The sequence below is a fragment of the Gobius niger genome (genome assembly GCF_951799975.1).
Source record: "Gobius niger genome assembly, chromosome: 3".
Taxonomy (NCBI): domain Eukaryota; kingdom Metazoa; phylum Chordata; class Actinopteri; order Gobiiformes; family Gobiidae; genus Gobius; species Gobius niger.
This window is the reverse complement of record NC_136854.1, coordinates 2,539,827-2,566,361: the sequence shown is the minus strand read 5'-3', so window position 1 is coordinate 2,566,361 and position 26,535 is coordinate 2,539,827. Positions and strand designations below refer to the sequence as shown.

Below are 26,535 nucleotides of genomic sequence, written 5' to 3'. Positions count from 1 at the left end.
AGTTTGCTTATATATGGGGCCCAAGATAAGACACAATATTAAAAAACACAAACTTCATTAAGACATTAGTAACCCGAAAAAATTGAAATCAACCGATATATAAGGCCGATTTTGTGGATTTTACAAAATCAGCCTATCTATCTTCTTCAGGATAGAAATTGACAGAGACTTTTTGCTTTGGAATGAGGGAGGGCAGGGAGTTCAGCTTCCCGATGGCCCTGTGGACGAAACTGTTCCTCAGTCGACTGGAACTGACCCGTAGATTGCGCAGTCTCCTCCCTGAAGGCGTTACCTTGAAGAGACTGTGTGATGGTGCGAGGTGATGAGTGTTTTTTAATGACAGATGTTGAACTCAGGATTCTGGAACAAAAGGATTTAGAAAAAGACAAAGACGTGACCGAGAGTTTCCCTTCATGCAGTTTAGGTATTTTATTTATTTATCTGAAGGAGATTTTCCAACATCTCTAATGATTTACTTTGTTTTATCAATGAACTGAGAAAGGAATGTCAGGAAAAGGTCATGTGACTGAAGCTCATCTGTATAATTGAGACTCTGATCCTCAGTCTGACAGAGACACTGAGGAGTCTTTATCCCAGAGCCTAAACCCAGGGATCAGGGTGTGAGTGAAGGTGGTGTTGAAGGTGTGGAGGTGGATCAGTTCCTCAGAGGAGACTGTGTAGAAGGACAGAGAGCCAGCAGCACAGTCCACATACACCCCTACTGTCCCCGAAGAGGAGCCGGGCTGATGGAGGCGGGTTTGTTTCTTTTCATGCCAAACAGAGAAACCGTCTTCAGAGCAGGACAGACTCCAGGACTGAACATCGATTCCAAACCTATTGTCACACACTCCTTCCTTCCAGATTCTTCTGTAAGACACTGATATATAAACCTCTCCTCTCCACTGGACCTCCCAGTAACAGTGCCCAGTCAGACCAGAGTCACACAGAAGGTGAGCCCAGTCAAATCTGTCCTGATGATCTGGATACGGCTGATCTTCTCTCCCATGTGTGGCCTTCTTGTTGTTGTCAGACAGTTTGAGGCTCCCCCGAGCTGTGTTTGGATCCAGAGAGAGTTCAGTGAAATCTGACGGAGAGAAAACACAGCAGCAGTTAGTCCCTGTTCACTCTTTAGAGGAGAACGACATTTATATTGATTTGAAATGGACTGAAAGATTCAAATATAGATATCAATAATCGATGGATTTAATTGTTTCACTTAAAAAAAAGAAAAGAAAGTATGACACTGCACATTTTTAAGCCACAGTTTGTAACATTTCACCCCGACAATAGAGTAAAACAGGAGCTTTAATGATTGTTTCTGTAAAAATGCTTCTGTTCCAAAGGCTTCACAGGATCGTCTGAGCTCATTTATGTATGTTTCAGTTTAGTTTCTCTTGTGACGTAGCCACACATAACCTGGAATGTTCTGAAGTGACATTTAACAATATAATATTTTCTTTCATATTAAAACTTGAATTCTTGTTTGTGTCACGCTGTCGCAGATAAAGAAACATAATGAACATTTACATTTAAACTCTTAGAAAGTGGTTTATCAGGAACAAAACACGTCTCAGACTCAGGAACGTGTAAATTTAATTTTGTTCCTGTAAATCAGAGTTGGTTTTTCCTATACGCAAACTACGCAGCCGCAAGGGCCCCGCATCTCAGGCAAACTACGGTGTTTCACTGATTAATCAACACGTTGTTACGGGGACAGGCTCTTCCAGCCTCACTCACTCTCCGCCTACTTCGCCACATATGACACCAACACGGCGCAGTCTGCTGAAGTGGATGAGCAGGAGAGACAGACCGCCTTCCCCCTGTCTCTTCCAAAGTGCGAGTGCTTCTCCGCTCGTGTCCCCGCTCGGCCGGCTCAGAGCTAAAGGCGTCTCAGTGAGTCCGGCTCAAAGCTAAAGGCGTCTTTGTGAGTCCGGCTCAGAGCTAAAGGCGTCTCTGTGAGTCCGGCTCAGAGCTAAAGGAGTCTCTGTGAGTCCGGGTCAGAGTTAAAGGTGTCTCTGTGAGTCCGGCTCAAAGCTAAAGGAGTCTCTGTGAGTCCGGCTCAGTGCTAAAGGCGTCTCTGTGAGTCCGGCTCAGAGCTAAAGGAGTCTCTGTGAGTCCGGCTCAGAGCTAAAGGCGTCTCTGTGAGTCCGGCTCAGAGCTAAAGGAGTCTCTGTGAGTCCGGCTCAGAGCTAAAGGCGTCTCTGTGAGTCCGGCTCAGAGCTAAAGGCGTCTCTGTGAGTCCGGCTCAGAGCTAAAGGCGTCTCTGTGAGTCCGGCTCAGAGCTAACGGAGTCTCTGTGAGTCCGGCTTAGAACTAAAGGAGTCTGTGAGTCCGGCTCAGAGCTAAAGGAGTCTGTGAGTCCGGCTCAGAGCTAAAGGAGTCTGTGAGTCCGGCTCAGAGCTAAAGGAGTCTGTGAGTCCGGCTCAGAGCTAAAGGAGTCTGTGAGTCCGGCTCAGAGCTAAAGGAGTCTGTGAGTCCGGCTCAGAGCTAAAGGCGTCTCTGTGAGTCCGGCTCAGAGCTAAAGGAGTCTGTGAGTCCGGCTCAGAGCTAAAGGAGTCTGTGAGTCCGGCTCAGAGCTAAAGGAGTCTGTGAGTCCGGCTCAGAGCTAAAGGTGTCTCTGTGAGTCCGGCTCAGAGCTAAAGGCGTCTCTGTGAGTCCGGCTCAGAGCTAAAGGCGTCTCTGTGAGTCCGGCTCAGAGCTAAAGGCGTCCCTGTGAGTCCGGCTCAGAGCTAAAGGCTTCTCTGTGAGTCCGGCTCAGAGCTAAAGGCGTCTCTGTGAGTCCGGCTCAGAGCTAAAGGAGTCTGTGAGTCCGGCTCAGAGTTAACCCTTGTATTATGTTGAAAAAAAATGACATTGATTATGTTGCGGGTCATTTTGACCCATACTGTGTAAATACACTCAAAACAGTCAAGAAAACAGGTTAAACCAATAACAACTGTATTTTAGGTTATATAAACATTTAGAAAAGTGACATACACTACATTTTTAATTCCAACACTATATTTAACAAATATTTAGTCTAATCCTCTTGTCCTCCTCTCGGGTCAAAATGACAATTCTTCCCTCCTTCTTTCCTCCTGCCATGCTCTCTCCTTCCTTCTTCTCATCCTGTTTTCCTTCTCTCTGTTCATCCTGGAGTGTACTTAGACCTGTACACTTCAGCTAATAACAGAACTCCAATGTAAGCATGCAAGTCAGTCTGATCCAGTGGCTTCCATTTCTCTTGAAACACACGTCTCCCCTCCAAGTTGGACATTTCCAGTATAATCCTCTCTATTGGTGGGGATATGTAGAGCTGAAATGCTGATTGAATCTCATCAACTCGTCCATCCATCCATCCATTTTCTTCCGCTTTATCCGGGGCCGGGTCGCGGGGGCAGCAGTCTCAGCAGAGATGCCCAAACTTCCCGATCCACACACACCTCCTCCAGCTGTTCTGACCCCGAGGCCACACCAGGCCAGCTCGGAGACATAGTCCCACCACCGTGTCCTGGGTCTTCCACGAGGCCTTGTCCCACTAGGACATGCCTGGAACACCTCCCGCGGGAGGCGACCAGGAGGCATCCGGAACAGATGCCCGAGCCACCTCAGCTGTGAAGGAGCAGCGACTCTACTCCGAGCTCCTCCCGGGTAACTGAGCTCCTCACCCGATCTTGAAGGGTGCGCCCAGCCACCCTGCGAAGGAAACTCATTTCGGCCGCTTGTATTCGCGATCTCGTCCTTACCTCAAGTGGAGGAGTTCAAGTATCATCAACTCGTGTGACAGCAAATCTTGTAGGACCGGGAGTCATTTTGATCACATTGGAAGATGATAGTCTGCCTCGGCTTGGGTGTGGTGATGTTGACCATTTTATATTACCGTCCTTAGATGCCCATGTCCCCTCTGTGGATGATGAATGCTGCATTCCTTGGTTTTCTTCTGTTGGAGGAACAACGGCAGACTCGTCCTCTGAATCCTCCTCATCGTAGGAAAATTGACAATCTGGATCAGCAATAACATTGTCCTCTGTCTCGGAAAAATCCTGTTTCTGAAATCTCTTCCTCTACATCACTATCCCAGTTCAAAATCTGTGATAAAGCCTCCTCACATGTCATCCTTCTGGAGCTCATTTTTGGTGAGTTTGTCAAAGAGATGACATGAGAACAGTGACAAGGACAAGTGTGAGAAAGTTCCCTCTCTTCACACACCTGGCTCTGGGTCTCAGAGGCAATCAAAATAAAAACAATTGTACATCAAAGTAAAAAGTACAGCTATTTACCCACATTAAAGCGTCTGGGTCAAAATGACCCGCAACATCATCTTTGTATACAAACTCTGCACAGACATTCCACTACACATCAAAGTGTCCAGATTTTACACACCAGTTCATGACCCCAGATGAGGAAAAGTCACCAAATTTCAGCAAGAAAAAGAAAGGATAACCAGTAATTTGATCAACACAAAAACTGAAATGGGTCAAATTGACCCTTAACATAATACAAGGGTTAAAGGCGTCTCTGTGAGTCCGGCTCAGAGCTAACGGAGTCTCTGTGAGTCCGGCTCAGAGCTAAAGGAGTCTGTGAGTCCGGCTCAGAGCTAAAGGAGTCTCTGTGAGTCCGGCTCAGAGTTAAAGGAGTCTCTGTGAGTCCGGCTCAGAGCTAAAGGAGTCTCTGTGAGTCCGGCTCAGAGCTAAAGGAGTCTCTGTGAGTCCGGCTCAGAGTTAAAGGAGTCTCTGTGAGTCCGGCTCAGAGCTAAAGGAGTCTCTGTGAGTCCGGCTCAGAGCTAAAGGAGTCTCTGTGAGTCCGGCTCAGAGCTAAAGGAGTCTCTGTGAGTCCGGTTCAGAGCTAAAGGCCGGCCCGGTGCTTCGCCTCATGCGCGGCTCCTCCGCGGCTGCATGTTATGTCAATTATGCGCGGACTCTGGGCTGCAACGGCCACACACTTATTTAAACTCTTCTTATTGTGTCTGGTGAGACTAGAGCATCAGGACAGTTTGGCGAATAGACGAGAGTTAAAAGCCGCTCTACGTGGCCTTTTTGTGTAGTTGAATCCACATGGTTCTCACAGTTACTTACAGTAACTCTGGTTCTCTGAATGTGCACAGTCTAAAGCGAGTTGGGCGACTCACAGGCAAATTCTCAGTGGTCAGACAGAAATAACCGTCAGGTGCAGGTTTCAGGTAGTTTCAAATCAGCTGTTCCCAAACTGTGGGACCATTTGCTATTTACCATTTTTAAAAGTGGGGGAAATAGACTAGTGGTAGTCCTACATACCAGTCTCACAGTGGCTTAGTGGTTAGTGGTTCTCACACAGAGGGGCAGGGTCTGAATTGAGGTCATTATGTTCCACTTCTGCCCTGCACTGCTGCACAGTGGCCCTGTTTTTAACCATGAATGGATTTGCTCTTCAACGAATAACCATTGGATGCTACTGCAGGGCCCCCGTGTGGATTTTTGCTTAGGGCCCCAGAAGGGCCAGCACCGGCTCTGCTGTAAATTACTGATTTAAGAATATTTAAAGACTTGTTTATTTTCTAAATAAATAAATAAATGTATTTTCCATTCTAATTCTCAAATGACTTTCTTCAAGTTCAAACGTGTTGAAACAAAGTGACTGTGACGTTGCACATTAAACACGTCTCTGTGGTTCATGACTCAGAGTTTCAGGTTTAATGAATAGAAGCTTATCGGTAAAGCTCTTTCACAGTCAAAACAGGAGGTCTGATGGGGCGGGGCTGTGTGACAGTGGGCGGGGCAGTGTGACAGTGGGCGGGGTTGTGTGACTTAGGGCGGGGCTGTGTGTCAGTGGGCGGGGCTGTGTGTCAGTGGGCGGGGCTGTGTGACAGGGGGCGGGGCTGTGTGACAGTGGGCGGGGCTGTGTGACAGGGGGCGGGGCTGTGTGACAGTGAGCGGGGCTGTGTGTCAGTGGGCGGGGCTGTGTGACAGTGGGCGGGGCTGTGTGAGTGGGCGGGGCTGTGTGACAGTGGGCGGGGCTCTGTGACAGTGGGCGGGGCTGTGTGACAGTGAGCGGGACTGTGTGACAGTGGGCGGGGCTGTGTGTCAGTGGGCGGGGCTGTGTGTCAGTGGGCGGGGCTGTGTGTCAGTGGGCGGGGCTGTGTGTCAGTGGGCGGGGCTGTGTGTCAGTGGGCGGGGCTGTGTGACAGTGGGCGGGGCTGCGTGAGGACTGATAAAGTCTCAGGTTTAACCTTTGTGTCGTCCTTCAGTTTTCTTTCTGTCGCCCCCTAGTGTACAAAAATGGACACACTTTTCAAACTAAAACATAAAAACCTAATTCTTTCATCTTTTTCTTATTTTTTCACGAATCTCAGGAATCACTTCTCACCTTCTCAAAACTACCAAACATGTGATTTATTTGGGAGTTTTAACCCTTTATTTGCCAGATTCAAACCAAACCTTTGAAGTTTGTTACAAACAACATAAAAACCTGATTCTCTTTATAATAATGAAGAGTTCAGAGCTGGGACTGATGTGGTGTTTAGAGCCTTGGACGTGTCAAAGATCAGCAAAAAATGGATTTGAAGCATTTGTAGTTTTTCTGTCGTGGACGATTCTTTATGTCCAGTTGTTCATAATAAAAACATTCATGACTTCCTTTGTCTTTGCTCCCCTGTCGCCGTATAAAAGTCATATATTTGATCATTTCATTTTGCAGAACAAGAGTCAGGTTTGACATTTGTCCTGTATTTCTTCAGTTTGGACCTTGTTCCTGTCGTCCAGATGAATGAAATCATGTTATTTTCCCATTAGGATATAATGGAGCCATGGCAGAACCTGGAATTTTCTCACATCAAACTTCACATTTTAAATCTCACTGTAATACAGGAAAAAAGTCACATATCTGTGATGTCAGCGTTTCATTTGGAAGAAAAGGAGTTGAATTTGACATTTTCACTGCATTTCAGAACTTTCCACTTTTCTAACATTGTAACAGATGCATGTGTTTACAGTCAGTTTATACTGAAGCTGTGGCCCAGGAGAAACTACAGGATTTGTTTGTCTTTATGTTTTATATGAAATATATGAATATTATTAATAATAACAAGTGATTTATGGACAATAATGTTGAGTGTGAAGAAACAGCTCAGTGGGAGCGTCACAATCAGGGGTTAGTTTAGAAGCAGAAAAGTCTCTGTTGAAAACGAGGTCCAGGTTTGTAAACCTGAGGGAAACATGAGAATAAATCCAGACTGTAGGTCTTTGTCCAGGTTATTTTGTGTGTTCAGGTCACTTTCAGCTGATAATTACTATTTATGCACAAAAAAAGGAACATAAATAAAATGCTGATGTTGTAAAAAGTGAAGTTTTAAACATAACTGGAAGAGCAAAGAAAAACATGTATAATGGAAGTCAATGGGGCTGTTGCAGCCGCTGCCATTTTCTAATAAAGAATCGTCCACTGCAGAAAAACTATAAACCCATCAAATCCATTTCACTTCATCTGTGACACAAACACGGCTCTAGAAACAAAGCCTCAGCTCTACAATTTATTATTACAAATATAATCACACGTTTGTGTTTTTGTGGAACAATTTCTTTCAGCTTTAAAGGGACGATAGGGAGTTTAAAAATGTCAAAATTATGCATTTTCCTCCAACTACATGTTCCTCCATGTCCTCATGTGTAGAATGAGCTCAGACCTGTTCACCACAACTGCCTCTAAAATCCTGCACTGTCAGAAAGGTCTTAATTCGGGTCTGAAGTGCCGTCATGCACGGGCTAAATATAGAAGCTGCAGTTACACGTATGACCTGAGGTGGCAGTAGTGAGTATAAAATGACTAACTTGCATCAAGCCCCTTTAAATTTTGAAACTGGGATTTAAAGTTAAAATCCAGAACATTATGACTTGCTTGGAAGTTTTGGAAAAGTTTCAAATAGTTCATGTGATTTATACTAAAAGAAGTGGGAAAAAATATTGGAAAATGTAGATTTTGTGGCTGTTTTTAGGCGTGTACATTTTTGTACACTAGGGGTTTAAAAAGAGAGAGAAGACATGATTCCCTCCTGAGATGTGAGGACAGATCTTCTTTCAGATAAACTTTACTAAACACATGCGCTGTGACAAAGAGAAACTTCACACTCAAAGATCTTTACACAGAGAGAGTCTCACTCTGTCACTAATCATTTACCAAAACTTCACCAAAAATGTCTAATTCAGAATGAGCGCTCATAATCCATAAACAATCTTTGATATTCCCCTGGCTGCAGAGTAAACAACAGCACGTTAGCTCCAGTCCTGGTGAAGTAGTGGACGATTCTTTATGTCAAGTTTTTCATTATAAAAACATTCATGACTTCCTTTGTCTTTGCTCCCCTGTTGCCGTATAAAAGTCATATATTTGATCATTTCATTTTGCAGAACAAGAGTCAGGTTTGACATTTGTCCTGTATTTCTTCAGTTTGGACCTTGTTCCTGTTGTCCAGATGAATGAAATTGTGGTATTTTCCCATCAGGATATAATGGAGCCATGGCAGAACCTGGGTTACAACTGGTTGAGTCTAAGTCCTGGTTTAGTCCTATCTCAGATCTGCCTCATCTCTAAATACAAATGTTTACTAAGTTACAGTTTTACTTCTGCATTTGAGTTGAAGCAGTTAATTATCTGCACACACGTTCATGTTGCTTTTTTAGACTCGCTGTGGTCATATATGAAGATAAAAAGATAAAAAGTACAGAAAGTTGGCACAAAACGATATCTGTTTTTTGATAATGCCCCCTACTGGACCTTTTCAGTCGACTAAGTAGGTACCGTTAAATGGTGCCCATCCCTACATATGGGTTAAATGAACTTTCTCCAGAATAAAAATGAAGATCTCAGTTCTAAAGGTTTGAGTGAAAACAGCTCAAACTCTCCTGACGTCAATATCGCAGCTGTCGACACGAGAGAAACTTGTACAACAGCAAATCTTCTCAGAACAATCAACATTTTAAAAGTATATTAAGAGTCAGACTTACATCTGCAGATCGGGTTCATCCATCGTTCTCCAGCAGGACTCAGTCTGAAACAGACACAGACTCAGATCCACAGTTTGTTTGTGTCGACTGTAATAACTGTGTAATAACTGTGTATTAACTGAGTAATAACTGTGTAATAACTGTCCTCACCTGAGAGTGGAGAGTGAGCAGTGGGGCTCCTCCTGTAGAGCAGTCAGGAGCTTTACTCCTGTGTCTCCTGGATGGTTGACGCTGAGGTCCAGGTCTGTCAGATGGGAGGGGTTGGACCTCAGAGCTGAGGCCAGAGCAGCACAGCCTTTCTCTGAGATCAGACACCCTGACAGTCTGAATACACAGGGTTAAACAGAGTCATAGAAATGACAAACTCACAGAGATGAAGAGTAAACCCTCTGACCTGAGCTGCTCCAGTTTACAGTGAGGACTCTTCAGTCCAACAGACAACATCTTCAGCCCTGAGTCCTTCAGGTCGTTGTTACTGAGGTCCAGGACTGTCAGACTAGAGGAGCTGAGGACTGAGGACAGAGCTTCACAGCTGCTCTCTGACAGGTTACAGCTGCTCAGTCTGGAGAGAACACACTGTTTTAGGAGAAGTTTAGAAGGTTCATACTTACATAGACCTCACTCACAGAGCTTTGTTGGAGGCTTTGACCACTGGCAGCAGCCTCAGCAGAGCCTCCTCTGAAGCACAGTATTTCTTCAGCTCAAACTGCTCCAGAGCTTCTTCTGATGACAGTAAGATGAAGGCCAGAGCTGACCACTGAGCAGGAGACAGTCCACCTTCAGACAGACGTCCTGAGCTCAGGTACTGTTGGACCTGCTCCACCAGAGAACCATCATTCAGTTCATTCAGACAGTGGAGCAGGTTGATGCTTCTCTCTGCAGACGCTTCCTCACTCAGCTTCTGCTTGATGTACTCAGCTGTTTCCTGATTGGTCTGGGAGCTACTTCCTGTCTGTATCAGCAGACCTTGGAGAAGGCTCTGATTGGTCAGCAGTGAAAGACCCAGGAGGAAGCGCAGGAACAAGTCCAGGTGTCCGTTTGGACTCTGTAAGGCCTGGTCCACAGCCGTCTGGTAGAACTCTAATGGGCTGCTACGTACAAAGAGATGCATCAACCAGGAACATGTGGACATTTCTTCCACCATCAGGTTGACTCCAGTTTGGACGAAGGTCTGATGGACGTGAAGAGCAGCCAGAAACTCGTGCACACTCAGATGGATGAAGCAGTAGACCTTGTCCTGGTACAGGCCTGGCTCCTCTCTAAAGACCTGTGTGAAGACTCCGGAGTACACTGAGGCGGCTGCAGCGTCCAGCCCACACTCGCTCAGGTCACTCTCGTAGAAGATCAGGTTTCCTTTCTGCAGCTGCTCAAAGGCCAGTTTTCCCAGAGACTGCACCATCTTCCTGGTCTCTGGACTCCAGTGTGGGTCTGTCTCAGATCCTCCTTCATACTTGATGTTCTTGACTTTGGCCTGAACCACCAGGAAGTGGATGTACATCTGAGTAAGGGTCTTGGGCAGCTCTGCTCTCTCTCTGGTCTTCAGCACATGCTCCAGGACTGTGGAGAGGATCCAGCAGAAGACTGGCATGAAGCACATGATGTGGAGGCTTCGGGACGTCTTGATGTGGGAGATGATTGTGTGGGCCTCGTCTCTGAACCTGTTCCTGAAGTACAGCTCCTTCTGTGGGTCGCTGAACCCTCGCACCTCTGTCACCATGGAGACGCACTCAGCAGGGATCTGATTTGCCGCCGCGGGGCGTGTGGTTATCCAGAGGCGAGCGGAGGGAAGCAGGCTCCCCCTGATGAGGTTCACCAGCAGCTCCTCCACTGAGGCGCTCTCTGTGGGCTCCGTCAGGGCCTTGGTTTGGGTGAAGTCCAGAGGAAGTCTGCACTCGTCAAGACCGTCAAAGATGAAGAGCAGCTGCAGATCTTCAAAGCTGCTCACTTCTTCTGTTGCTCTAAAGAAGTGATGGAGCAGCTGCACCAGGCTGAAGCTCCTGTCCTTCAGCACATTGAGTGCTCTGAAAGTGAAGGGGAACAGCAGCTGGACGTCCTGGTGGGCTTTGCCTTCAGCCCAGTCCAGACTGAACTTCTGAGTGAGCAGTGTTTTCCCGATGCCAGCCACTCCCTTTGTCAGCCCTGTTCTGACGGGCGCCTCTGTGTCCGCGGGGCCTTTAAACATGTCTTCACATGTGATGGCTGTCTCTGCTCCGCCTGCTTTCCTGGAGGCTGTTTCCATGTGTCTGACCTCATGCTCCTGGTTGACCTCTGAGGCCCCTCCCTCTGTGATGTAGAGCTCTGTGTAGATCTGCTGCAGGAGGGCGGGGCTTCCTGCTTTAGCCACGCCCTCAAACACACACTGACACTTCTGCTGCAGGTCACGCTTCAGTTTACGTTGAAGACCTCCAGAACATCTCCCTGAATGAAGACACAGACAGAGCCTGAGTCTCAGAGAAGATCAAATGACTGAGTGAAATGGACCTACTGCTCCACAGACGCTCAGCCAGCTCCTTCTGCTGCCTCCTCCTCAGGAAGTTCACAGTGATCTTCAGAACAGCCTCTCCATCCTCATCAGGCTCTAAGCATTCTGGGTAATCTGTGCTCAGAACCTTGTGGAGCTTCTTCAGCTCCTTCTGGACAAAAGTGAAGATGTCCTCCTCCAGAAGTTGCACAGACACATTAGAAACAACACAAATGCAGTCAGTGTCAGATCTGTGTGAAACAAGTCCATTCATCTGAACATCTCCAAACTTCAGTGAAGGACACACCTTAAATATGGAGTCCAGCTGAGTGTGATGTTGCTGAGCTCTGAGCTCTGGAGCCTGCTCCACTCTGTGACAGAGACACAACAAACACCTCAGGATTTTCTCTTACACTTTCAGAACCTCATTAAACCACTGGGCCAGATCTTGTTGCGGTGCACGGGGCGGTGCAGGCTCTTGGCGAATTATTTTCCGAGTGGCGGAGCTATATGTGCCATTCGCCTCCGCCACCTGTGAGGGGGCGTCACAAGAGGAGGTGACTGCACTGATGGAAACACGGCGGACATTCACTTCCTCGTTTACATTACGCTGTCTAAACTAAAAACTTTATTTACCCCATCGTGAGCTAAACGAAAGAGCTACAGCACAACCACACAACCACTCTCCTGGACGCGGAGTCGATCTGGTTGGAGGAAAATGTGTGTCTCCACCCACTTAAATGCGCTAAGTCTGGAGTGGCAAGATCAGAAAGTGGCTCCTACTGAGCGCAAAATGTCACGCTATCGTCTCCGTTTTGATGCACAAGATCGGGCCCACTGTCTGTCCTTGTGTTTAAACAAACTCAATCTTACAGATCTGAGGAGAAGTTCAGTGGATCCCTCATGGACCGGTCGCTCCTGAGGGACTCACAGACGGGTCCTGGTTCAGACGGAAGATGTTTCTGGAGGATCCTGAGAAGAAGAAAACACACTTCAGTGAAACACATGGGACTGTCCTGGATCAGACTCAGAAAAGGATCATCAGCTCCTTCACAGAAACAATAGAATCTGATCAATAAACTAAGGCTGTTTCCCAAAGCCTTGGTACCTTGCCTTGCCTTGCCTTGGTGTTGAAGGCTGTGACTCCAAACTCACTTCCTTTCAGTCCAAGGCAAATGTCTTGCTTTGGTCCAAAAAGAGCTGCTAATGGAACACACTTCAGAGGTAAAGGAAGTGACATCATAAAAAGGAAGATATAGGTGTGTTTAAGATGAGCCAGGGTAAGGGTGCCTTGCTCTCGCGGGAGCATCAGGCCGTGTGTGTCTATTGCAGCCGCCTGAGCCCGCCTGGCTCATCTTTAACACACCTTATGTTTTATCCAGGGGTCTGTTGAGGAGGGGGGATTCTGACGCACTGGGTGGGTGAAAGTAAAAATATATTTTTACAGACTAAAAATAAATAAATAACAAGCAGTCAAGCAGTCAGAGATGATGAAACCTATCTGAAAATACAAAATAAAACTAAAAACTTTAGAAATAACAATGTAAAAGTGTCTCATGTGAATTAAATTCAAAAGCCCCCGAAACAAATGTAACACGGGTGGGAAATATGCTATATTTCCTTTAATGTAATTCCCTTACATTACCTGCGCTGTCCCTACGTTTAGTCTCGCGAGCGTAGCGTCACCCGCTCACGTGACTCGTTGCAGCTATCGCTCTATATTATCCAGCGTTCCAATATGGCTGACAGGTGCGGTGGCAAAGCCTCGGGGAAGTTCGAAGCCGGTATGTTTTAAAGTTCTCGTTTACTCGCAGATCGCGATGACAACTGTCCAACATTTTACAACTGATTGTTAACTTATAGGTGCCGACCATCAGGGCTGATTCGTGACGAGAGAGTGTGTCGATGTTGTGATATTGAGCGGAGTTGGTGAGTGAATTTGTTGAGACAGTTAGCTACTAGCCGCCTCTATGTATTCCTTATGGGCGGATTAGCAGGGTTAGCATTGGGCTTGAAACCCCGTTTTCCTCCATGTCTCTGAATTAATTTACATCATATTTATGTCGAGTTATAGCCACACCCCCTTGCCTCGCACCTCACTACTCTGCGGCCTTTGCATTTCCCCATACACACTATCCCCATAAACCCGAACTCTCACTACGAACTGTCATACCTCAATCCCCAATCCATGGCCGTATGAACTGTGCATTTGAACTGTCCCACATGAACTCTAATTACATTTTATGTTTATGTTTTGTTGATGTCCATTTGAATGGCCATTCTTGTGTATGTTTTTGTCCAAGTGTTTATTTGTTTCTATGTCCACTGTAAATAATAAGACAACATTTATACGCAAAGATCAGTTTCTGTCCTATCTCTCCGAGAGCCGTACTCTAGACTTCTGATTAGCCCAACAGAAAGAAATATTCTACCTCTTTTGTTGCTCCATGAAGCAATGACATTTCCTTTTTTTTAATGTTATATATATGTTATAAATGTCGAGTTAAAGGGACTAGATACAAGTTGATCATTTTATACTCACTACTGCCACCTCAGGTCTTACACGTAACTGCAGGTTTTATATTAAAGTATCTGTATAATGTTATTTTAGCCATTCCAATGCAAAATATAGGCATTTATATGATATATTGTACCACTACCACTATGGAGCACTGATTTTTGTGATAAATATAAGTATTTTCTGGAGGTATTTTTCAAACCCGGAAGACACAACGCTTCGATTCAGTTAACTCCGCCCCCTCTCTCCAAGCTAATCCGCTGGAGTTTACATCTGCAACACAGCTTCATAAATGGCTAACACACACGCTAACACACACGCTAACACACAAGCTAACACACACGCTAACACACACGCTAGCACACATGCTAACACACACGCTAACACACACGCTGACACACACGCTAACACACAGGCTAACACACACGCGAACACACACGCTAACACACACACGCTAACACACACATGCTAACACACAGGCTAACACACACGCTAACACACACAGGCTAACACACACAGGCTAACACACAAGCTAACACACACGCTAACACACACGCTAGCACACATGCTAACCCACACGCTAACACACACGCTGACACACACGCTAACACACAGGCTAACACACACGCTAACACACACGCTAACACACACACGCTAACACACACGCTAACACACACGCTAGCACACATGCTAATACACACACGCTAACACACACATGCTAACAAACGCGCTAACACACACGCTAATACACACAGGCTAACACAAATGCTAACACACACGCTAACACACATGCTAACACACACACGCTAACACACGCGCTAACACACACGCTAATACACACAGGCTAACACAAACGCTAACACACACGCTAACACACACGCTAACACACACAGGCTAACACAAACGCTAACACACACGCTAACACACACAGGCTAACACACACGCTAATACACACGCTAACACACACAGGCTAACACACACAGGCTAACACACACACGCAAACACACACTCTAACACACACGCTAATACACACAGGCTAACACACACGCTAACACACACATGCTAACACACGCGCTAACACACACGCTAATACACACAGGCTAACACAAACGCTAACACACACGCTAACACACACGCTAACACACACAGGCTAACACACACAGGCTAACACACACACGCAAACACACACTCTAACACACACGCTAATACACACAGGCTAACACACACGCTAACACACACATGCTAACACACACGCTAACACACACAGGCTAACACACACACTCTAACACACACACGCTAACACACACAGGCTAACACACACACGCTAACACACACTCTAACACACACACGCTAACACATACTCTAACACACACTCTAACACACACAGGCTAACACACACGCGAACACGTGTTTTGATTGTCACCGCTCTGTCTTGGCCGCTCCATCACATTATGGGACTCGTGTTGGTTAAAAAAGTGAATCACAGTAGGTTAGAAAGAGTTCCATCTTCACAACTTCCACTGCAAACAGGGGGTGCGTTTGTTTTTGCAGCAGGGGCAGCAGCGCTGTTTCTTTCGTACGACAGAAATAATGAAAAAGCTGTTTTACAAATTAAAATCAGGCCATAAGGCATTACATTACAGACGTCGGGCTCTTCCTGTCTGACACTATGATGTAAAAACATCAGGGTGTCACAGCTCAGTGGTTTACAGGAGAGGGCGGAGCAGCTGCTGAGAGAGCACTGTCTGCAGAGCCATTAAACAAGTCATTTTATTTAAGTGCTTTAACAAGTCGCACAAAACAGCACCACCTCTTTTATTTTCTTGAGAGCCGTGATGCATTATGGGTGATTTTGGCTTGAGCAAGGCAGCAAAGGCTACACTGATGTATCATTGGCATATTAGCCACATGCTAACCAAAGGGAGGACACATGCCTCCAGACAACTTGAACATTGGAACAGCACTTGGGCGGTGTGTGATGATGTAGATGCCTGACCACGCCCACTTCAGATCAAGGGAAGGCGAGTACCGAGGCTTTGGGAAACAGCCTAAATCTACTGTTAGTCTACTTGTACTTTTTCATTTTTATTATTGTTTTGGGAAGCAGGAGTTGACGGGGACGTTGTTGCACTGGGATCCCACAGGGAACAGTCCTCTCACTGCTTCTATTCACTGTGCACACTTCAGACTTTAATATTTCAGAGAGGGTGGACTCAGCGGAAATCTGATTTTTTTTAAGAGGTTTATATTTGATTTCAAAAAAGCACTTTATAAAGAAGTAAAAGGTTACTTTAAAACGCTGAATCACTGAAGTTCCGCAAACAGAGACCACACAATATATTCCTGATGACTCTGTCTAATTCTTAAACCCAAACTCTAAAATGTCATTAACAGAAAGTGGTGTCGAAGTGAGTCTGACTTACTGTGAACCATGTTTTCTTTTAAAATCAATCCCGCGATCATTGGAGCGATCACTTCTCACTGACACCGGGCCGATCCCAGGAGCAGATCTGTGAACACAAGAGAGACTTTAGGTCTGACTCTGATATAAAGGACAGAATTAGAGACTCTGATATAAAGAACAGAGTTAGAGACTCTGATATAAAGAACATAGTTAGAGACTCTGATATAAAGGACAGAGTTAGAGACTCTGATATAAAGAACAGAGTTAGAGACTCTGATATAAAGGACAGAGTTAGAGACTCTGATATAAAGGACAGAGTTAGAGACTCTGATATAAAGGACAGAGTTAGAGACTGATATAAAGAACAGAGTTAGAGACTCTGATATAAAGAACAGAGTTAGAGACTGATATAAAGGACAGAGTTAGAGACTCTGATATAAAGGACAGAGTTAGAGACTCTGATATAAAGGACAGAGTTAGAGACTCTGATATAAAGGACAGAGTTAGAGACTCTGATATAAAGAACAGAGTTAGAGACTCTGATATAAAGAACAGAGTTAGAGACTCTGATATAAAGAACAGAGTTAGAGACTGATATAAACCACAGAGTTAGAGACTCTGATATAAAGAACAGAGTAGAGACTCTGATATAAAGAACAGAGTAGAGACTCTGATATAAAGGACAGAGTTAGAGACTCTGATATAAACGACAGAGTTAGAGACTCTGATATAAAGGACAGAGTTAGAGACTCTGATATAAAGAACAGAGTTAGAGACTGATATAAAGAACAGAGTTAGAGACTCTGATATAAAGGACAGAGTTAGAGACTCTGATATATACGACAGAGTTAGATACTCTGATATAAAGGACAGAGTTAGAGACTCTGATATAAAGAACAGAGTTAGAGACTCTGATGTAAAGAACAGAGTTAGAGACTCTGATGTAAAGGACAAAGTTAGAGACTCTGATACAAAGAACAGAGTTAGAGACTCTGATATAAAGGACAGAGTTAGAGACTCTGATATAAAGGACAGAGTTAGAGACTCTGATATAAAGGACAGAGTTAGAGACTCTGATATAAAGGACAGAGTTAGAGACTCTGATATAAAGAACAGAGTTAGAGACTCTGATATAAAGGACAGAGTTAGACTCTGATATAAAGGACAGAGTTAGAGACTCTGATATAAAGGACAGAGTTAGAGACTCTGATATAAAGGACAGAGTTAGACTCTGATATAAAGGACAGAGTTAGAGACTCTGATATAAAGGACATAGTTAGAGACTCTGATATAAAGAACACACTGTAATAAATAAAAAGTTGAGTCAACTTAAAAAAGTAAAGCAACTGGCTGCAAAGCTTTTTTGAGTTTACTCAACTTCTAAGGTTTTTGTTGAGCCAAATCTTATGTGGAAGTTGGTAAAAATACCTAGCTTGTTTTATGCCTACTTTTTTCTATTATTACAAGCAAATGCAAACTTTAAATAAATCCCACTCGGAAGAAAAACTTTACCAAACATAGAATAAAGTGTTTGCTGGACTTAATGCAATATGTTTGGTCAACTCCTAATAGTTAATTTCTTTAACAAAGACAAAAGAGTTGAGTCAAGTGCAAAGTGAACTTTAAAACATATGTTGGCACAACTTCCTTCATGATCAAGTTGAGTGAACTCAAATAAGCTTTGCAGCCAGTTGCTTTACTATCTTAAGTCGAGTCAATTGATAAAGGTTAATGCTTACAATTCACTTTTGCAATTTAGGGAATAAATTGAGATAGAACATGTCATTCTTGAAAACAGAATGCACAATTGGGCTCAAAAAGTTAATTGATGGTACAAACGAGTTATAATTATATACAAGACGCTATTAATATCTAATGTACGTTAATTGCATGAAAATTCTTCTGATTTGACATCAAGATGCATCAAATCTGGGGTCCTGTACCTTGTATCATTTCAACATATAGCAAATAATGAAAGGAAAACAAAATCAACATTTGAGACATTTATTAAAACCGTAAAAACTCTTAAAATATTTAACAAATCTGAGCATTACACTGACCAATTAACTTTTTTCAAGCACTGTGTGACAATACTTCAAGCTTAAAAAGATATTTTCAGTTCAACATTTTAAGCATTCCAACATATTACTGTGCAATTATTCAACAGCTGGAACAATAAAACTTGTTACGGTCAAGTGTTTAACATGGTAAAGTGCAAGTATTTAACAGCTGCAGTAGAATCTAGTTATGACCTGAACATGTGCAGTACAACTAGCACTTAAACTAGAAGCTAGATAAATCTTCAATTGAAGTTAAGCTTAAATTGTCAACTGGACTGGTTTTGTCAAATAAGTTTTGCTTTTAATTCTGCATAGCTGCTGTGATCAGGACAGTGACAGTACATTATATAAAGTGGCCCTATATGCAGGTGAAACCTGAAAAGTTAAAATATTGTGCAAAAGATCATTTTAAGTTGAATATAAGTCTGTTATGTCACATTGGTTTTAAGTTGAATTACAAAGGTGAAGCCTTTTTTTATGGCTTAGTCCATTTTCAAAATATTCTACTTTTCTGAGATTAATTTGGGTTTTTTATCAGCTGTGAGACATAATAATCAAAATTATAACAAGACTACATATCTCACTTTGCATGTAATGAGTATTGTATATTAGTTTAACATTTTAAGTTGAATTACAGGGGCCTGACTACCATTATTAACCATGTTTTCAGCATCACTCGATGGGGTCAACAATTTCAGTCACTTAAAGGAATAGGCCACCGTTTTTACATACTAAGATATGTTCTTACCTAGCCTTAGCCGAGTTAATATATCCCCGTCTGGTCTTTGTCCGTGCGCTCTGTCAGGCAAACGGAGCACATACGCAGCCTCTCCCACATGTCATACAGCTCCAAAAAAGCTCACGATAGAAGCTACCAAGCTCTTCCACGTGTTCCCTATTTAAATAAAGTTACGTGAAGTGTTTTCAAGCAAAGTATATTTACACAGAAATGTAGCATGTCGATTTTATAAGCAAATAAAAAGGGGCACTATATTGTGAGGCGTAATGATACGAGGAGCAAAACGTCCACGCAGTAACTCCTAAAGACTTCCCCCGCTCACTTCCGTCAATAGAAGCTGCGTGACTTGTAGAGAGCTCGCAGAGAACAGTTGAAGAAGCGTGGATAACTTGTAAACAATTACTTTTACGTGCATCGTGCCGGGCTGTGATAACAAGCAGAAAGTATATAGTGTTGTAATGTTTCACAGATTTCCAACTCACCCCGGACGACGACACAGGACTCAGGACCTCGACCATGAGGTAGGAATGCGCAAGCACTTTCCGAAAATATATTTTCTGCTTGTTGAAAAGGCTCTGTACAAGTCACGCAGCTTCTATTGACGGAAGTGAGCGGGGAAGCCTTTAGGAGTTACTGCGCGGACGTTTTACTCCTCGTATTATTACGCCTCACAATATAGTACCCCTTTTTATCTGCTTATAAAATCAACATGTTACATTTCTGTGTAAATATACTTTGCTTGAAAACACTTCACGTAACTTTATTTAAATAGGGAACACGTGGAAGAGCTTGGTAGCTTCTATCGTGAGCTTTTTTGGAGCTATATGACATGTGGGAGAGGCTGCGTATGTGCTCCGTTTGCGTGACAGAGCGCACGGACAAAGACCAGACGGGGATATATTAACTCGGCTAAGGTTAGGTAAGAACATATCTCAGTATATAAAAACGGTGGCCTATTCTTTTAAGGACTGACCGAAGTTTCAGCCTTCACTCAATTTATGACCTGCCTTTGTTCATTATGTTGATATTGGTGCCAAAATAGAATAGACTTGCTACTTGAGTGATACTGTGCACTTGGGAGACCTTGGGAAAACCAGGAAGCCTAGTGAAACTGGCCACGGACTAGTCTCCATTAACTGACGAGGCTCTTCCCTTCTTAGCTTCAGAGGACTTACGGGATCGGGCATTCACAAGGCGGTGTGGCCACATACCTTGGTTTTCATATTTCTTATAAGCTGTCAGTTGTTTCAAAGCAGGATGGTGGATCAGATCCAGGCTACAACTACAAAGCTTTTGAGCGCTAAAATTTGCCTCACCATCACAACTTTGTTGAGCTTGGTTTTGTTACAGTATATTCCCTTCTTTAACTGCTGTTCACAACTAGCCATTGAGTGATACTGAAAACTTAGGGATTGGCCAATTAATTTATTCTGTAAATAAATTTCTTATCTAAAGTCAGAATGAATGTGGTCAATTGCGTGCATTCTATGACTCTACAAGCTTCTATGATTTGAAGCAAAACATCCTAGTTTAACTACTGTAACCCAGACCAGTAAATGACTGAAGCTTCACAGTGAGGTATAGTCCCTGTACAAATAAGAGCTTTCACAAACAGAACTTTTTTTCTTTTGGCCAGTTGAACAACCAGAACTCTTGGAGAAATCTATCAATATCTTAATATTTTGTTTTTGAACGACTGCACTCTAGCAGAGCATTTGACATCCAGACACATGAACACCTTCTGAATAGTTTCAAACGTGTATTTAAGTTCCTTTGGGTACTCCATGTTCAGCGCATACACTAGTCCAAATAGGAGCGCAACAGCAGTCGGCAGGTCACTCACTTCATCGACGACAATCTGTTCCTCAAGCACAACCGCGAAAAACCTGATGTTTGGGTTCGACTCAACAGTCCCGACATCATCCTCGACGATGGTCAAGACTCCCATCTTCATTCCACCAACAAGATTTTCTGGAGGCTCCGTCTCCTGGTTTTATCAGAAGGAAATGGAAAAAAAAAAGGGCAAGTAATTAAAGAGGCACCAAGTAACTTCTTTGGTGAAAAGAAAACTTAATATTTGTGTGTATTTAAGCTTTTGGTGGCCCAGTGGCTGTGACAATTGTTTTAGGGTGTGGGACCCAAGCCACACCGGATTGTAGCCTTGGTCTAATTTCCATCTGTCATCCCCCATGCGCACTCTCATTCATCCTGGCCTATTGGACACGTTTTGTTTTTCTTTTAGTGGTAGGGGAAACCGGAGTGCCCGGAGGAAACCTAGGAAACATGCAAACTCCATCCAGGTAGGAATCGAGCCTGGACCTTCTAGCTGTGAAGCATAAACGCTAACCGCATTGGGCTGCTACAGTGCAGCAGTTGGGCTGCTACAGTGCAGCCCAACTGTCTACAGTCTTCACAGTTTTATTTGGCTTTACCCAAATCTAAAAGCTCCTTGAAAAAAAGTGTCAAACTAGCCACAAAAAGCAAAAAAAAAAGCTATTAAAAAAAAACAACTACACGGCAGCAACCTAAGGAAAAGATCCATTTAGATCAGTTTTGTCGCTTTCAAATGAGGTGTTGCACTGACCTATAGGCTGTAAGCTCCAGTCAAGAAGATTTTCGATTTGTTTAAGAGGTTAAAAAGCACCGCACAATTATTTATTATGCCCCCATTTGGCAACAAATGTTTCTCAGAAGGACTTAATTTACAAAAATGTAATACAACCTGGGACTTCGCAAATGATAACTCACCAAACATGTTCTCAGGAACTTTTGAGAGTCCTCCCTCATGACCAATGGCAGACCTTTCAGAGCAGCAGATTTTCTTTGGGCAACCATTCCGGAGGCCTGAAAAACACAGGGTAAAAATTAAGAGGGAAAAAATGGAGAAGGCAAAATGACAAAAGACACTCACCTGATCATCAAGATGCCCTAAGAGGCTTTTCATATCTTTCCCATATGAAGCAGTTTGCGCCCTGTACAACTTTATCATCTTGGGTGCATAGTCGTCCAAAGATGAGAAGAATCTGTTCATCAAGTGAGCTTGAGTAATGCGGAAAAATTCTGCACCAATCTAAAAAACAACAACAAAAAATGCATATTTCTACAAATTTTAAGCCATTTTCAAATGAACAGTTGAAACAAATGAACTTACCTGTTCAGGCAAAAACAATGCAGGCCATTGTTTTAGGACATCAAAGACAAGAGGTTCTTCCATAACAATCTCTTTTCTTCTTAGGGAAAAGGTCATTTCCATTTTGGACTGCACCAATCCCAGATTTGGATTTTTCTTTTTCATTTCATCACAGAGTGCCTCCTTTTCTTGTTGGAGAGATGAGTCTGTCTGTCCAGTTGGTTTGTCTGGGAGGAAATTGGCCTCACCACGCTTGGCTTTCTTGAAACATCTTGTGTCATTACTTGAACTCCTGTGTCTTTTTCTATTCACAGCTACCTCTGAACAACCGGCTACTCGTAACTTTTGGCGATAATTACCCATTTTAAACTTTATGCTATTAGTCCAGCTATCGTAGCCGCTTCCTGGGCCTGGATCCTTAAGACTAGGATGTTTTCCGGTCAAAGCAGCAGCTACTGACTCAATTTGCTGTATGCTTGGATAGGCAGTGAATGCAAAAATCTTCTGAGCCAGAGAATCCAGTATTTCCATCTTCATCTCTCTTGACATTGTGAGGAGAAGCTTTCCATTTTCTTCAAACTCCTTATTTGCTTTATCAAGACGTAATTCTACATCATATGCAAACTCAGGAATTTCAAACATTTGTGGCCATTGTGAATTTTCCCGTTGCCTGACCGACACAGATGGTGAATTCTCAGTTGAGGTGCTGGAAGAGGACGGCATGCTGGCTGTGTCTAAAGAGGAAATTGTGTCGACATCTGAATCCGAATACTTCTGAATGATCTTCAGCACTGCTCTCTCTGGTGGAAGTTCTGTTATTTCTGTCAGATTACATACTTCGTTCCCAAACTCTGGATCCTCAAATTGTATTACAAAGTCATCCTTGATTTCAAACGTTTCCTTTAGAATGTCTTTCAATTGTTCAACTGAAGTGAGAACTTCTGAAATATCCAGTCGTCTGATGTTGTCTGGGGCAAAAACCACACGAAGACGCACCATCTACAACACAAATAGAAACATCTTTCAAAAAACATAAAAATGGAGTTCAATTATGTTTAATATTTTTCTTGCCAATGGCAGCCTGTTAATAAAGGTCATTTTTAAACCAAAAAAAACCTCTTCATCGCAATCATGTTCTTCCCATGAACAACATAAAGAGGGAGCGGATGGAAATCATTCCATGGCAAACATTTTTGAAATCGCACAACTCACATTTAAAAGTAAAGTGCCCTCCATCAGAAACAGGCTTCCTATGTGCCCTGCTTAGATGTGATTTTAACGCACCTTCCGTTTTAAATGTGCACACGCACTCCGTGTATACGCAGGGCTGCTGCCAAGATCGTCCTCGATAGTGATGTAGCCTGTAGTGCTTCAGGAGGACGTCTTGGCTACTGTGGTTGAATGTGCACAGCTTGCACTGCATAACATCCTGAAAAATACAAACACAACATTGGAAAATATGAATGGTTGACAATATTTCAGAGTAGGAATTAAAGGAACAGGCCACTGTTTTTACATATTGAGACATGTTCTTACCTGAGCTTAGATTATTTAATTTGTACCTGTCTGGTCTTCACGCGTGTCCTCAGTTAAGTAAACACAGCACAGAGGGCATTAGCATTTAGCCTCTCCTCCTCAGCTCCAAACCAGGTGAAGAAAGAAGTTACCAAGTGTTCCACTACAAAGTCTAATTACACAAATTAAACAATGTGGATTTTCTAAGCCAATAAAAGGGGGAACTATATTGTAAGCGTAAAAATAATGCCAGGAGTAGTTCGAAATCCACACAGTAAAGTGAAGATATTACTGCGTGGATTTACTTACAATAGAGTCCCCCTTCTGCAAAGTTGGGCTAAACATCGTCAATAATAGTGAGATAATGGCACCACACCTGATGTGCACCCTAAAACACACCTCCATCCCTTCCTCGCTGACAGAGGTGTCCTGCAGCTTACCCTCCTTTCTACTGAAAGTCAGTGCCTTTAGCCCAGGGGTCACCAACCTTATTTCAGCTGAGGGCCACTTTAAGAGCATTAAGTTGTTCGAGGGCTACCAGTTAAAAACAAATCCTAAAGACTTAAACGTGCACTGTTCACTTATAGGATATTGACCCCATATTATATTAAAATAGCTTTATTTTAAACTCGTACTGAGTCACAAGAACCGAAATAATTGTAATTTTAAGAATTAGATTCAAGAAAATGAAGTCTTTTACACTTTAGAAAAAGTCCCAAGGGCTACTGGACATGCCCCAAAGGGCCCCTGGGTGCCCGCGGGCACCACGTTGGTGACCCCTGCTTTAGCCAAACACAGACGATGTTTAACCAATAAATCAGTTTCTGCCTCCACTTTGGTATACCTATAAGCTTAACATATGCTCTCAGGACAACAACTAAATATTAGCAAGGACGTTGCGTCATTCAGCCTGATAAGATCCATCATCAAACTTTACCTCCATAACGTGAGCGACTGACACGCGCGCGCGCCTCACTGGATGTGTTAACGTGCACACACAACAAACAAACAACGTATCGACAAGATCGTAAAAACAGCTAGACCAACTTAGCATAAACGTATCACAAACGACGGGCATAACTTGCGTTCCGGTGGGGACCAAGCTAGCTCAAGTTTTGGCACACGCGCGCGCGCACACACACACACACATACCGCGCTAAATCGTCCCGGTTACCTCACAGTCAATGCAACGTCAATGCAACGTCTCGTGCAGTTTGTTCTCGGTGATCTGACCGGTTGGAGGCGGGTTGGCCAGGAGTCTGTAGGCTCAACAACCGGGTTGTTGTCTCCTGCACAGGTGAACCGAGCGAGTTCAGCGCGCACACTGCCTGCAGCTTACCGGAAATGGGTACTTTAGCATTACGGGGCTGGCGCATCCTCGCTCGATTTAAATTTTCATTTACTTTTTTTTTTACTCAAACTACATCCATGGACTCACAGGAATGTTGTTCTCAGATGTCAAAATCAATTTGTTTAGCTATAACCACAGATAACACAGGAGCAGACTGAAAGGTTTAGCTAAATTGGCAGGACTAAAGTATCTCCCTCATTACTCAAGAGACTTCAAATTCATCTAGTGTGACCCGGAACGGAGGGTAGAAGTGTGTTTATTAATTTACACAAAAAACATTTTAACGAAAATAATACTTACCTTTGATTTCACTTGTGCAGCAGGCGACTGTCTGGCCCATGGTAGCGTGGTGGGGCGGAGCAGAAATGGCAAGGAGGGAGACCCCCTACATTTTAGTGACAGCGCATGCGCGAACAAATTGCGGTCAAGGCTTGAAATAAAAAAATCATCAGAAGAAGTTGTCTCAACTTTTTGTCTTGCAGTCACTGAACACGACTATATTTTAACGTTGATTAATAGAATTTGCATGTTGACTGAACATTTAACCAGTTTACATGTTCACTGGACTAATATCTTTATATTCTGATAGCAAATGGCAAGTTGGGCTTTTAACAGTGCAGAGTTAGAGACTCTGATATAAAGGACAGAGTTAGACTCTGATATAAAGGACAGAGTTAGAGACTCTGATATAAAGAACAGAGTTAGAGACTCTGATATAAAGGACAGAGTTAGAGACTCTGATATAAAGGACAGAGTTAGAGACTCTGATATAAAGGACAGAGTTAGAGACTCTGATATAAAGGACAGAGTTAGAGACTCTGATATAAAGGACAGAGTTAGAGACTCTGATATAAAGGACAGAGTTAGAGACTCTGATATAAAGGACAGAGTTAGAGACTCTGATATAAAGGACAGAGTTAGAGACTCTGGTATAAAGAACAGAGTTAGAGACTCTGATGTAAAGAACAGAGTTAGAGACTCTGATATAAAGAACAGAGTTAGAGACTCTGATATAAAGAACAGAGTTAGAGACTCTGGTATAAAGAACAGAGTTAGAGACTCTGATATAAAGGACAGAGTTAGACTCTGATATAAAGGACAGAGATAGACTCTGATATAAAGGACAGAGTTAGAGACTCTGATATAAAGGACAGAGTTAGACTCTGATATAAAGGACAGAGTTAGAGACTCTGATATAAAGGACAGAGTTAGAGACTCTGATATAAAGAACAGAGTTAGAGACTCTGATGTAAAGAACAGAGTTAGAGACTCTGATGTAAAGAACAAAGTTAGAGACTCTGATGTAAAGAACAAAGTTAGAGACTCTGATATAAAGGACAGAGTTAGACTCTGATATAAAGGACAGAGTTAGACTCTGATATAAAGAACAAAGTTAGAGACTC

At 43.5% G+C, this 26,535-nt stretch overlaps 1 protein-coding gene across 1 annotated transcript in view; it reads right to left on the bottom strand.

Moving 5' to 3' along the window:
* Window positions 1-560: 560 nt before the first annotated feature.
* LOC306960567 (protein NLRC3-like) overlaps window positions 561-26,535 on the bottom strand; it is a gene marked incomplete at both ends in the record, with an annotated part of 45,839 nt that continues 19,864 nt past the window's right edge. The window contains 8 exons of the mRNA XM_079553000.1: window positions 561-1,084; window positions 8,955-8,998; window positions 9,105-9,278; window positions 9,349-9,516; window positions 9,581-11,372; window positions 11,440-11,614; window positions 12,069-12,075; window positions 12,289-12,387. Coding sequence (XP_079409126.1) covers window positions 561-1,084; window positions 8,955-8,998; window positions 9,105-9,278; window positions 9,349-9,516; window positions 9,581-11,372; window positions 11,440-11,614; window positions 12,069-12,075; window positions 12,289-12,387 — 2,983 coding nt within the window. The remainder of the gene's footprint in view (window positions 1,085-8,954; window positions 8,999-9,104; window positions 9,279-9,348; window positions 9,517-9,580; window positions 11,373-11,439; window positions 11,615-12,068; window positions 12,076-12,288; window positions 12,388-26,535) is intronic.